The 14,128-nt window shown below is 35.8% G+C and overlaps 1 protein-coding gene across 1 annotated transcript in view; it reads left to right on the forward strand.

Moving 5' to 3' along the window:
- Positions 1-14,128, forward strand: part of LOC139137763 (nephrocystin-4-like) — a 48,035-nt gene that overhangs the window by 33,746 nt on the left and 161 nt on the right. Inside the window, exons 2-8 of the mRNA XM_070706029.1 lie at positions 2,759-2,905; positions 4,261-4,396; positions 8,157-8,261; positions 9,532-9,678; positions 10,022-10,164; positions 12,264-12,448; positions 13,574-13,702. Of these exons, the coding sequence (XP_070562130.1) occupies positions 2,759-2,905; positions 4,261-4,396; positions 8,157-8,261; positions 9,532-9,678; positions 10,022-10,164; positions 12,264-12,448; positions 13,574-13,702 (992 nt within the window). The remainder of the gene's footprint in view (positions 1-2,758; positions 2,906-4,260; positions 4,397-8,156; positions 8,262-9,531; positions 9,679-10,021; positions 10,165-12,263; positions 12,449-13,573; positions 13,703-14,128) is intronic.

The following is a 14,128-nucleotide window of genomic DNA, read 5'->3' on the forward strand; positions in this document are numbered from 1 at the left end:
ATGCAGAACATGATAACTTAGACCAATTTCCGCTGAAGAAGATTAAATGTACATTAAATTGCCTACCAAATCACTAACTGAGGCGACTCATAAACACTATTTCTAATAGATATACCGTAGTTGCGTCAAATATGGATTGTCTGTCATGGATTCTCAGAGGCAAGAGTACATGTTTATTTATTTGTGTTTTATATACGTGTGTTACCATGACAATTGCAACATACTTTACAGACTGTCAAAGATCAGACATGGTATCTGATAAACACTGGTGTGAATTGTATCAGAGGAAGCAATTAGGATTTAGTCAGGCTGCAAAAATCATAGCTTTGTTTCTCCTACATGATATATGTATTGTAAGGTCTTCCTACATGATATATGTATTGTAAGGTCTGTTGTGAAACTGATGCAATGACATTATGTACAATTTTGTATTGGCATTTTTTTGCTGACATGATCTAACTACTGATATGAAATCAATGCAACCAGGAATGTTTACCTACAATGATAATCCTGACATGAAGCAAGATAACAACGATAAGATCATTGTTCAAACAGTGTGTATGTGTGTGGTCATTCAGATTATAATATTTTCTGATATGTGTGGCAGTGTCATTTTCTTTTTGTTTAATTTTTATTTATGGAAGTGTAAAAAACATTGATGCAGCAAGTCCAGATCAACATGTACGAGGTTGAAAAACAAAATCTAAATGTGTCTTGACCAAAAGCACTACAAGAAAGGGGTTATTTAGCTCATTTATCTTGAAACAAATTTAATTGCACAAATTCAACTGAGAACAAAGGACTATTATTACAGATCAGTCATTGTCAACATGGTCAATAGCAAATAATGCAAGACCAGGAAATGAAGACTGGTTTTAAGATTAAAACACTAGATTTATGTAAGATAAAAGAATGACATGATTTTAAACAGTAGTTCCTCTTTGTTGATTTATTACAAATCCTTTAATCTGAATATCAATACAGTCTGATATGAGACCACTTGTTGTATATCATGTGACATTTGTTTGTACAATGTCTGGTTAGTTGTGTCTTGATACTGGCATCACTGACAGGACACATTGACTTTTATGAAATTGCTCTCTCTTTGAATTTTCTGTCAAGGAATATAGAAATTTGCATAACAAAACACACTACAAACCAAATAATGAATATTGAGAATAACCCAGTAGTACTGTACCACTAAAGGTGTACACTAAGGCTGTCAGTTTGTAAGGCCAAATAAGGTTTTGTTTCTCATCCCCATCAGGGATGTAGAAAATATCTGGAAACGACAAAAAGACTAACCAGCTGTCAGCTAAAATTTGCTGGCTGTGAAAATTTAGAATTTAGTTTTAGTAAAAATCAGGACATTTGCACAAACTTTATGTGCACATACACTACTTGTAACCGCCTATACTTTTATTTTTGCCACTTGTTACCAAATTTTTTTACATCCCTGCTCCATGTGTGTCGATCTGTACCAACCACCCTCCCTTGAATGATCATATTGTTAAAACTGACTATGCTATGTGTAGTAGAACATTTCTGTAGGATGACATATGCATACCCTGTACAATCATGAACAGTAAACATATCACATCATATTGTCACGATTATTGATGTACAATGCCAGGACATACCCTTTAGCTCCAGGGTCTATGGTGTAAATGAACATTATTCATGCATCAGATGTCAGATTTTTCGAGCACAAAAAGAAAGAAAGCAAAAAACTGAGTTGCCTCATTATTTTTTCAAGAAACCTAGGATGAGAAACAAAACTAAAATTTTTGAATGCCTTATTATGTGCACACTGCCTACAGCTACCATAACCCAGTACATTATTAGCATTGACTTGAACATTTATATGTTTGGTATAGGATATGTTTAGTTGACATTCTTTCACTTTGTTTCAAATCCTGATAAGTGTAACTGACCCATCAAAAAATACAAACCTGATGTCCAAAGGCAGCCACTTCATCCCTTTCAAAATAAAGTTATTCTGTACTGCTATAACACCTCACACAATCTAGGCCTGAGGACACACAGTGCATGTACATACATGATACAGCTTCCACACATGCTCTAACTCTATTAATACATTGCAGCATATGTTTGTTGCACAATTGTCATTATTTAGCGTGCAGTTTTACCTGTGAAGTACTTTCAGTTATGAAATCTCACAATTAAATGTTGTAGTATTCTTGATTAAAACAGGATTGTTAAATATATTTACCAGATGCAAGTTCGGTGATTTCAAGAATATCAATTAATTCCATGCATCATAATCATCTTCCAGACCCAAATTCTTTTGACAATAAATACCATGCACCTTAAAGAAGTACAGTCACCTGTAATCTAAATATGCCTATATACGGTCAAAGGGGCATTCCTTGGTATTCAAAATGCCCATGTGAGGGCGCTATTTTTAAAAAGCGGCCACCCGCTTAAAATCAGTGATTGGTTAGATTTTCTCTTTCCATGGTAACTGTGGCAAAATTGGAACAGGTGACAGTATACCTTTAAGATTGTGTAGATTGTGTTCACAATAAGAGAGTATTGAATGTATTCCATCCTTAACATATGACAATACAAAAAAAGAGTGGTGGATGTTCTTGCATGGTATAAGAAAAAAAACAAGATAAATGTTATCTTCCCTTTAATAAAATATTGACTTCTTTTCTAGTTTGCTTGATGTTTCATGAAACCTACATTATTATTCTATCACCTGAAAAATAAATTCCTGTTATTAATTTAACAGGAAAGGACTGGAAAACGCACAGAATATGAGCTGCGAGTTACACTCTTTGATCTTACGTATAAGAAGTTTTTTGGAAGAACATGGGTGGGGCCTGCAAAACCTATCAAGACTTCATCAACTCAGAATGCTAGATTACAGTATAATGTGGTAAGTTCTAAGAACTGAACTGACAATGTGCGGATAAAATTTCTGTGAAAGTACAATGTGGAAGGTTTCCAGTCAAGCATGATAGTTTATCATTTCACTGCTACATTTGAATACCCTGACAGAGAAATATGGTAGATTTCAGTGTTATATAAAATATGGTAGGTTTCAGTGATTATATTATATGAAATATGGTAGATTTCAGTGATTATATAAAATATGGTAGATTTCAGTGATTATATGAAATATGGTACATTTCAGTGATTATATGAAATATGGTACATTTCAGTGATTATATGAAATATGGCAATTTCAGTGATTACAGTACATGAAATATGTACATTTAAGTAACGTTATGAAATATGGTAGATTTCAGTGATTATATGAAATATGGTACATTTCAGTGATTATATGAAATATGGTACATTTCAGTGATTATATGAAATATGGTACATTTCAGTGATTATATGAAATATGGTACATTTCAGTGATTATATGAAATATGGTACATTTCAGTGATTATATGAAATATGGTACATTTCAGTGATTATATGAAATATGGCACATTTCAGTGATTATATGAAATATGGTACATTTCAGTGATTACAGTATATGAAATATGGTACATCTAAGTAATGTTATGAAATATGGCACATTTCAGTAATTATGAAATATGGCACATTTCAGTGATTATATGAAATATGGTACATTTCAGTAATTATGAAATATGGCACATTTCAGTGATTATATGAAATATGGTACATTTCATGAAATACGGTACATTTATGTGATTCATGAATAATACAATTGAGTAAGTTAGATTGCCTTCATGTAGCACCTTCTATATCCATGAAACTGAAAGTTGAGAGAAATACTACATCATACATGTACATGCCTAATCCTGTATTCACTGGATGACTAGGCATTAAAGTACAAGTACTGCACAGCCATTATTGTAACACAACATTGCTTTTTACTATATACTACCGTATATTTGCGGCACAATATGATACATCACAAATATAAAAATAAACTTTTATGAAATTTAAAAAAATATGAATTGCATACTTTTATACTGTCACAATTGTATATTACATCATGAAATTTTCTGCTCTCTTTTAAACTTTTTGACTATCTGCTTTTAAACTTTTTGACTATCTGCATGATAATGCAGTTCATTTTAATTACATAGTATGATGAACTGCAACTTGTTTTCTAGTTATATCTCATTATTGTTTAAAACAACCAATAAAAGACTCCCTTACAAACTTGATATATAGAGGTACTGTTCTTTCATTTTATGTAACTCATCTTCTGATTTGATGAACAAGTAAGAATGCACTTTCATCTGTCCACAGCCCATCTACTTCCACACATCTCTAAATGACAATAACATCATAGCAGTGGTTGAGATAGTTGGAGTCATCACTACAAAGAAAAACAAAATCCAGAGAATATCATGTGGCTGGGGAATCATCAGGCCATTCAAAACAAGTAAGATATTTGGTTTTATTTTGTTGCTAAATGCGTGTTTGTAGTTGTGTACTCGCATGCGGATATACAAGTATACAATTACTCGTAGTTCAGTTCAGTTCAAAGGAGGGATAAAATATCCAATTATGATCAGCCTACCAGTACACATGCATTGACAATGAATCTTTGTCCATAGAATGTGGATGATACATATCACGTATCAACATTAATGCCTGTATCTTTCTTATTGAAACTTGAGTGTAAGTCAAGCTTTAATGGACTTCAATGATAAAAGTGAAGGAATTGGTGACCCACTGCAGTCAATTAAAGTATAATTGCATCAAACGTCAAAGGGAAAAACTGTCCTAGTTCAACTTCCGTTGGAATTGTGGTCAAGACAATACTGTTGTTTTGGCGTAGGACATAGAGTACCATAGGTATATGTATCATAAAAGAATCAGGTCTAGATTTGACCTCAGACATGATCTGAGTGCAAGTTGTGTGGCAGACAATTTGGAGAAAAATGTAGCATCATGTTATTAAAATTGCGTAGCAACTGTATCCTTCCATCACAGTGTTTCCGCTGCCCGCTCGCCAAATCGCAAATGCGAGAAAAAAGTAGCGTTTGGCGAGAAGATTTTGGCAAAAGTTAGCCAAACTTGCGAATCGAAAATTGCACTATGACGTCATCACTTTGTCTGTCCGCGCGCTGTCCTGCATTCAACTTGAGACGTAATGCTTTATCTCTGTGCATCCCTGACCTTATGCGTCAGGAGATCCTATTTGTAACACATACAGAACTGAGTATGAATAAAATTTTAACGAAATAACTCACAAATCAATAGTATGTATATCATAACTAGTTGACTAAAATGTTGCAAAGTTTTGGGTTTGACTACGCGCAATGTGTGCCTACAGATAACTCCGTGCAGTGAGTGACAGCCATCATGATGTCATCGACACTGAATTGAAGGATCGTAGTGACGGTGAAACTGAGCAAAAACGGCAAACTTCCTTTTTGACTTTGGCTGCTCCACCAATATGGGGGGAACAACCCCTACAACACACATTCTAAGCGCAAGTAAAGCTATGAAATGGAAAGAAAAATTATGATCAATGTAGGAAAGTCGACCGTGAATTTGGAAAGGAAGGTAGCGGCATGCATGGTCAAAAGCATACGTATGGCATTTTTTAGAACGTAGAGCGAGTAAGGCACTCCTGAATAGCGAAAATGTTCGTGGTGTATTGCTGCCAACAAGAAAATACCTTTACTGGCATTAGAAACTTGTGTGAATTGGCTTCCTTAAATATAAATTCGCGACAATTTTCAGTGTATAACGGACCGTGGTGCAGACTCTCAGAGAAGCGCTCGCTCGTCCGCCGAGTGGGCCAAGTTCCGCGTTCACATCGTGCAAATAAATACGCAAAGTCTTGTCGCGATATTTGAGCATTTAACTTGATCGTCAGTGAAACAAAAAGATGTTTCTCCATATCAAAAGGGTATATATTTGATATTTTACGGTTCTGTTTACTAATAGACGTGAACATTTGGATTTATGATCCGTGATTTCCGCAATCCATGGCAAGCTTGCCGTGAATACACACTGACGTCTTTGATGATGACCCCTGACCCAAGCGCCATTGATACGCTGTGCGCTGTCCGAGCTTCGCTTGCTAAACTTCAAGCGTAAAGCAAATGTATTGGAAGTCTAAAAAAATGCACATATTTCTCAAGTCTGAGAGTATTTTACTTTCGAACTGCTACGAGAATGGATATCTGATTCGTTTGAAAAAACTAGTATGCTGAACCAGGTTTCGTGCCGTTGTCTGTAGCGATATGTACACAGTACGGTATCGCACGATACGCGATAGCGATTTCAGGTTTATGTTACTGAATATAGTTGCATACGCCTAACTTTGGACAAGTGTCGCTTGAAATTCGGACAAATTTTATGTTGTATGCGTGGCTGATGTTGGCACCTTGTAATCTGAACCATAAATTGGTGTTACTTTTAGTATCCATAGTAGCACTAACAGGGTTTATTTCCGTCATTCTTACGGAAAATACAGACAAATATTTATTTTTGCATATTAATGAGAAAGAAATGACGTCATTTGTGATCAGTGGTATCGGCTTGGCTAATTGAATATCTGGTTTGGCCGTTTTTCTCGAGAGTCTATGGTTTGGCGAATAATTTTTTAGGGCTTCTAGCCAAATTTGCTACAAGATTTTGGAACCAGGGGAAACACTGCATCATCATGCCTGTGAGGTTAGCCAAACCAAATGTCTGTTTTTTTAAACATAAAATTTAGACACTTCATGAAAGAAGTATAGTAGAAAGTGAAAAAGTGATGGCTAGATCAAGTTCACCTACTTGATGTTAAAAATTGCACTGAACATATATTCACTTAAAACTGGTCGTAATGCCATCGGCAAATACCAGTGTGCTACGTATTACAGTTTATAATTAAAGAGCAACTTAGCATAGCAATAGGACTAAAATGGTAGGTCTCAGCATTTCAGGCTACTGGTAAATACCAGATTAGCATGTGGCAAATTGTGTACCCCAGTCTTAACATGTCAGGGACTTTTGGGTTAGGATGCTGTGTGAGCATGTGAAATCATGATGATCATTAGTATGAAATAATCTGGGATTTGGTTTGGTAGGGTTTGGGTCTGTAGCTAATATCAAATTGTCAATCAGCAATAACTCATGCAAATTTTCTTGCAATAGCGTCAGTGAAAGCTGTAAACTATGATCAGTTTCATCAGCTGATCACTACATTCAAACAGCCTTTCAAGACCACATATCGTGTTTTAACGGTTTTAGGTTATTTTGCACTGTAAATTACGCAAAAATATCTTTAACTACCACAAACTGGAAAGCAGTTGGTCCGTCGCTATTTTGTTAGCATTTTTTATGAATAACAGATAAAGAGGCGCTATTTTGTTAGCATTTTTTATGAATAACAGATAAAGAAGGAATATAGACATAACATCAAAATTAATTTCTGCAGTTATTGGTTCCTCTCAGCTCAGGGCCTTTGTGAAAACCATCGCTTAATATCACTCTGAAAACATTGGTAATTCTATAATGTATAAATTTTTGACGTACTCTCCTGAGAATATGTGATAATACATGTATGCCTTACATATGACCAGTGTTTCTGGTCCACTGTGACTGTGCATGCATCAATACACATTAATATTTGATGGCAATGATATATTTCAGGTAGAGTAAATTTGTCACGTGTTTTTTCAGACAAACTTTTGACATTTGAATCAGACATTTTGTATGTGCAAAGCCCAGCAAGAATAATGCATGTATCTCTTAATTGAAAGACTATCATATGCCACTTTGTAAAGGCAAAACCTCTCTGTATAATGACATCATTACAAGTAATTTAGTTTCAAATCCAGGAGACTACAAAAGCATTAATTTGCATTTTCATTTAATTTCACTGTAAGTTGTAATTTTGGAGACATCCTCTCTTTGATTTAAATCATTTAATTTAACAATGAGATCTTCACTTGGATTAAATTGAGTGCCATCATACCTTTGTAGGGTATGTTCACATGAAAATATCAAATCAATATAAATAATTCATGATTTACTTTACACCACCAATAAGCTTCCAGTGGCTGTTATCATGAGCTAGAGTAACTGAAAACAATTAGCATGGTACATCAAAAACAACAAAAAAACATGAAGGATTTTACAAATTTTCCGTTCACGTGTTCATTGCCCTTCCATTTTTTCAATTTCTGTGTTATATTCAGCTAATTTAGGTGATCTATCATCAACAACACCGGAGCCAGTCAAGAGAATTGACGTCTACCATGGATCTCCAAGGGCTTTACTCTATCTGGACGATGATATTGAAAGTAAGCAGCATTTTCAAAATACAGATATACATTCACCCACACACAGGCACTTATTATGTAGAAAGCAACTATTGCATATTTATTTCAAGAAAAAGCCTTAGAGAAGAAACAAGTAAAACCATGTATTGTGTCCATTGCAAATATCATACCAAAGACATGCACACATTCTAATATATTGATGTAGATACAGATTACAGATACACATACAGGTATATGGTAAACACGATTGGATTGGAAAGTGTTTCCGGTGCCAAAACACAACAGGTGACTAATAATCCAGTTTGATGAGGTGAACTGCCCCTAGATTAGGCAAATTCCATGATAATGCTGATGTACCATCACTGGTTTTTATACACAGCTGAAAATGAAAATGTTGTTGAATGTATTCAAAGTTAGGATGTACATGTGTGTATGGCTCCATAACCACTTAAAATACAAGGAATGCTCAAATATGAATGACTTTTTGATTGTATTCTTTATCATGGAAGCATTTTAATTCAACCTGAGAAGTATCAGTAGTGTTAACTTCATTTTTAATGTGAGAAATGGCAAAAATGAATGAGAAATTAAAGACAGTAGTAAAATGACCATCAGATTGGTAGGCTGATCTCTACAGGACATTACTGTACAAAGTAAATGACAAGTATATTAAATGGAAGTTTTTGTTTGGCAAATAAATTTTCATCTTTCAAGTCAGATAGCTAGGATATCTTAAAACTCAGAGGAAATACTGTGTATCTGATGAATAGTTATACATGTAAAGATACACATACACATGTATACTGGTGACTCTGTGGAATTCTATCAAACCAAATGGCAAAGGAGTGCAGAGTTACTTGAGGGCACTGCTCAACAGTAACAAGGACTAGCTTTGTTGCCAGTGAGGGCGCTATTATAGAGGGAGAGCTTGTGACACGCTAGAAGCAGTGACTTACAACTGTGAAATCACACTGACTTTTGTTTGTCTCCGATGGTCCTCTTTGCAATAGAATTTACAAGTTTACAGTTTCAGATTTTATTTCTATATGCTGTCCCATACTGCCATGAGAAAGAAATGACTTTGATTGGGAAACGTCCACATGTCTTAGACAGGACAAGGATTAAATTGAATAATTCAAGTGTAAGTCAGCCTGAACAGCTATCCCATTTAACAATGCATAGTCTTTCAACAGAACTTGTAACATAACTGACATCCATTTGGTATTTCTGTATAAAATGTTCTGAATACATTGTGTGATACTAACATAAATATTTGTACTTTTTCTTTCAGAGAATGAGAAAATCACACTGATAGCAGAGTGTACCATATGTTACACCATAAGAACACATAAACTAATGCAAAAAATCATGCACATTCTTCCTGAGAATATCATTTGTGGACCCAGTGAAGTCATTCCGGGTTTAGCTGAACAAGAAGGTTTGTTACATAATTAACTAATGCAACTGCTTGTCACATGATGGTCACATGACAGTCACAAGTGTTCAACTGTGATGGTCATTGATTAAATACCAATTAAATGATCTACAAGACATTGTATATTAATGAATTATAGGCTCACGTTAAATCAGCAAACCATATTGTGTTAAATATTTCTTTCTCAAGAAAGTTATCAATGGTGTGCAGTTTGCAGTCGTGCATTTGCTTTGTGACACGGTGAATATCTTAAGACTCGATAATAGGGCACACAAAGGAAGGATTTTACTCTGAGCAATGAGAATCAGACTTTCTAATGTGTTACTTCCATTACCTTGACAACCAGGTGGAGATAACCTACGTCGACCCCGACCTGTAACCAACAAGATAGCCTGTGTTTTAGACAAGCTTCAGATTTTTCTCTACCCAACTGTTGAGAAGTTTGAAGATGAAGTGTGCAAACTTCTCAATGCAGACAGACTGGCGAGGGTAAGTGGTATTATTTACATCTAGTTAGTTCCAGAGACCAGCTCTGGAACTGTTAGTTTTGCTCACTTTCCTTCTTTCTTTCTTTCTTTCTTTCTTTCTTTCTTTCTATCTTTCTTTCTTTCTTTCTTTCTTTCTTTCTCTATTTCCGGTTTTACTACCATAGAACATGCTATACACAAATTTACCTCAATTACCCAGAATGCATTGCGACACGCTTATGACGTCATCGCTCAGCTCGGACGGGTTTTACGGGCATTTCTTGTTTGTTTATTTATTTATTTTTTATTTGACATTGCTCAACTATCATATTGCGTTCAGTTATTAATAATTCTAGCTCTCTTTCGCTTTGTTTTTTGTTGCTTTTGATTTTATTTTTCTCTAAATACTCGCCGTACGTGGCGCTATACTGTTTCGCCCGAATGCTCATGGGTTGAATGACATTAACAATGGCCGCGTATCGATCGCTTCGCTCGCACACAGAGAGAAAATTAGCCTTTCCCTAAGTTTACAAGCGCGGCTGAGCAATCGTGTACCTAGGCGAGGTGGGTGTGCTCGAAAACGATGATCAATGCAAAATTTGGACTCAAAATCGGCTGTTTTGGCGGAGAGAAACTGCCCGACAGCCCTGCCATGCAGAGCTAGGCATTCATGTGAACGTACTGTCTGTCACGCACCGGCATGCGTTGGCTGCACGTAAAAGCAACTCAACTTTCAAGATCAAACGGTCAGTATCTTGTGAAAACAGCGACATAGCAATGAAAATTGTTTTAATCTGTGCTTTTAATTAAATGAAAATGCATGTGGCTCAATTTCAACGGCCTAGGTCCGATGTTTCCTCTCGTCTGATCATTGTCGTAAATCACACGCCTCTTTACGGCAACAACTCAGCACTACCCGTCAAGCGATTGATTTTTGCGTAGGTCAGCTGAGCGAAAATGCTCTGGCTCGCGAGAATGTCGTCTGATAAACATTTCCGTGCGTCGTCGCCCCATATGTATCTGTTGCGTTTTCACCGTACATGTAGGCATTTGTAATCTGTGTACTGTAATTCCCCGGACTGCCTTGCTTTTAGTTGTATTATGGTGTTTACTCAGCCCTGCGCTGTGTGTTCCGCTACAGCTAATCACCCCGCTCTGTGGTGAGCGGGGCGATTAGCTTTAGCGGAACACACAGCATCGTACGCAGGGCTAGGTGTTTACTACTATTAGCCCTGAATATTAAAATCTAAAGCACTCTTTCATTCTGCAGCTATCTTTGTCACACATTGTCTTGTTTCTTCCGCTGCTCTGGTCTCTGGAACTTCGCTTTTGCTTGCAAATGCTTTCTAGTTAATTTTAGCCTTCAGCCTGAAAAACTATGCTTTTGGTAAAAGTTTAGTACACCTAGAGATAATGGATCTAATGTTCATCATTATGAAAGAAAATACGGTACATGTGGTACATGTGATATGGCTTTTTCTTTAATGTTGTTTATTGGCTTCAAAAAAAAGCAAAAAAAAACCAAACAAAACAAAGTAAGCCAAGAGAAAGAAAAAAAATCTGACCGAAGAAAAAACAATGTAGGACTTAGCTTAGACCCAGTATTCCCTTGTTTTGCCAAGAGTTATACAAATGTACAAGCAGTTTTAAATCTTAATAAAAGGGTATACTGGAAACTAATTACAATTCAGTAGGACTGATTCCAAAATCAGCACACAATTCATTTTGAATATGTATTGTGCAAAGTAAATATATGAGAAATCTTCTGCAAATATTCCTTTGTTTTGTCCACCCTTTTTCTGATCAAAAACATGAAAGTTACATGTTAAGGATGCAATCACTGATTGCAGTGATAAACACAGTCATGAAAGTGACTTGTCAGCAGTGGTCAGTGTTGACCAGGTAATGCCAGATGTTGTAACAAACATACAGTTACCATCACAATCATCACTATAGTGTTCTCAAAGAGGAACAAAATGACATTTCTGTAAGTGTAAGTAGATGCACTGTAGAAATCTCTTTTTAATGAAAGAAATCTCCCTGGTTCAAATGATCACAGTGTGTTCCTGTGATAGAAGTATTTGTATGATTTAATGTGTATACTCTGTTGTCACATAATAGGATGACATCCAATCAGACACTGGTGTGGTTCAAGTGACAGAAAGACGTCTTCAAGTTGGCATACACAATGGCTGGGACTATGTACAGCCACCACAGACATACTTACTGACATCAGATGCAGTCAGTAAAGGTGGACGTGGTAGTATGAGACGAAGTAAAGGCAGACCAGCTTCTGCAGGATCCAAGTAAGTTGACAGTGTTTTACATTTATGGGAACATTTATCAGAATTGTCTCATTAAGGATACATTAGAATATTATGATAAATGCAGTCCAATATATTGTGTTGTTCTCTACCCTGAGTGCTTCTTCAGTTTGGCTTTTTCATCAAATTTTACACATTTAGTGATAAACAGCTGACAAAAACAAGCTTAAATGATTTGGAAATTCACTGAAAGAAATTGTGATATTTTGTCATTCAGAGCACTCACTTCATTCAACTCAAGTAAGTTTTGAGACCTCATGCACTATGATTGGATAGAAAGTTCAATAAGGTAGTTTGTCTTTTGGTTTAAAGGTTTAATGCAACTGTGTAAATACATCTGTAACACTGTAACTACAAAACGTTGAGAAAAAGTGTCCTTCAATAATGTGCTGCATAGCAATGTAATACAGGTTTTGTACAACTGCATATTATTCTAATTATAAAGTTTTTCTGGACAACAGAGTCCATATTCATGTATTGAAAAACCTGTTACAGATGTTAAGGATAAGAATTGTTAGATGAGTCAAACATAAAGTTGTTTGTTCCATAGCTTGACCATTTCAGACATGAAATACATGTATGTCAAGTGTAAGCACACAATCGTGTCGCTCATCTCAGATCATTTATGGTCAAAGGGGCGTTCCTTGGTATTCAAAATGCCCATGTGAGTACGCTGTTTTGAAAAAGCGGCCACCCGCTTAAAATCTGTGATTGGTTAGATTTTCTCTTCCATGGTAACTGTGACAAAATTGGAACAGGTGACAGTGTACCTTTAAGGTTACCTTCTCATTCAAGGGCATCAAAATTACAGATTCTGTTAGGGATTGGTAATCTTTCAGAAATAGAAAGCTACTCTGTTTCAAAATGTCCTGCGGTCTATGGTTTTGACTTGGGTGTTACTGTAGGATTGATTTTGAAATCAAACTCCAACTGGACTTAAATTTTGCAAAAGAGTGGAGTGGTGAACAGAGTGGAGTGGCAGCTGAGTTTATCAGTCGCTGACTTGTGTAACAATACATACTGGATGGCTGAAAGTTGAGGCAACTATTGGCTTTTAGTAAAGTTAACGAAAAGTGAAAATATTTATCCACTCATCCTTGTTGACAGAGAGAGCCTTAGTACAGCATTGTTACTGAAGAACAAGGTCAAGTTAGAACTGTTAGATGTTCCACTGTATGCCATTATCTTTCAATTAGAATATATGCTAAGTGTGCCATGTCTACGACAGATAGAAAGGTAAGTAAAATCCAAACTTACAGGCAGATAATATTGTACACTTTCATCTACCTACACCTATAGGCCTGATCCTCTAGAATTATCCAGAAACATCAAAACCAGTTGGTATGTCCAAACCTGTGCTAATCCTTGATATTGTAAAATTATGCATGGGAAAATATAGACAAAGAATTTAAAATTTAAATTTTTGGTCAGAAATTCTTGTTGATTGTACAGTAGTTATCACAGTGCAGTGTAGGGCCACAAAGAATCTCATTTGAAAACAGTCAATCTTCAATGCATTCAACGATGTGAAGACTATAACAATTTGAACTAGTTTTGTCAATGAGTACTGCTATCTCAAATTACACAGTGATACAGTGTAGATTGTTTGATGTACTTTCACCACCATGGTTTGACCCAAACCCATTGTTATCAACACTTAGA

Source organism: Ptychodera flava, chromosome 7 (genome assembly GCF_041260155.1).
Source record: "Ptychodera flava strain L36383 chromosome 7, AS_Pfla_20210202, whole genome shotgun sequence".
NCBI lineage: Eukaryota > Metazoa > Hemichordata > Enteropneusta > Ptychoderidae > Ptychodera > Ptychodera flava.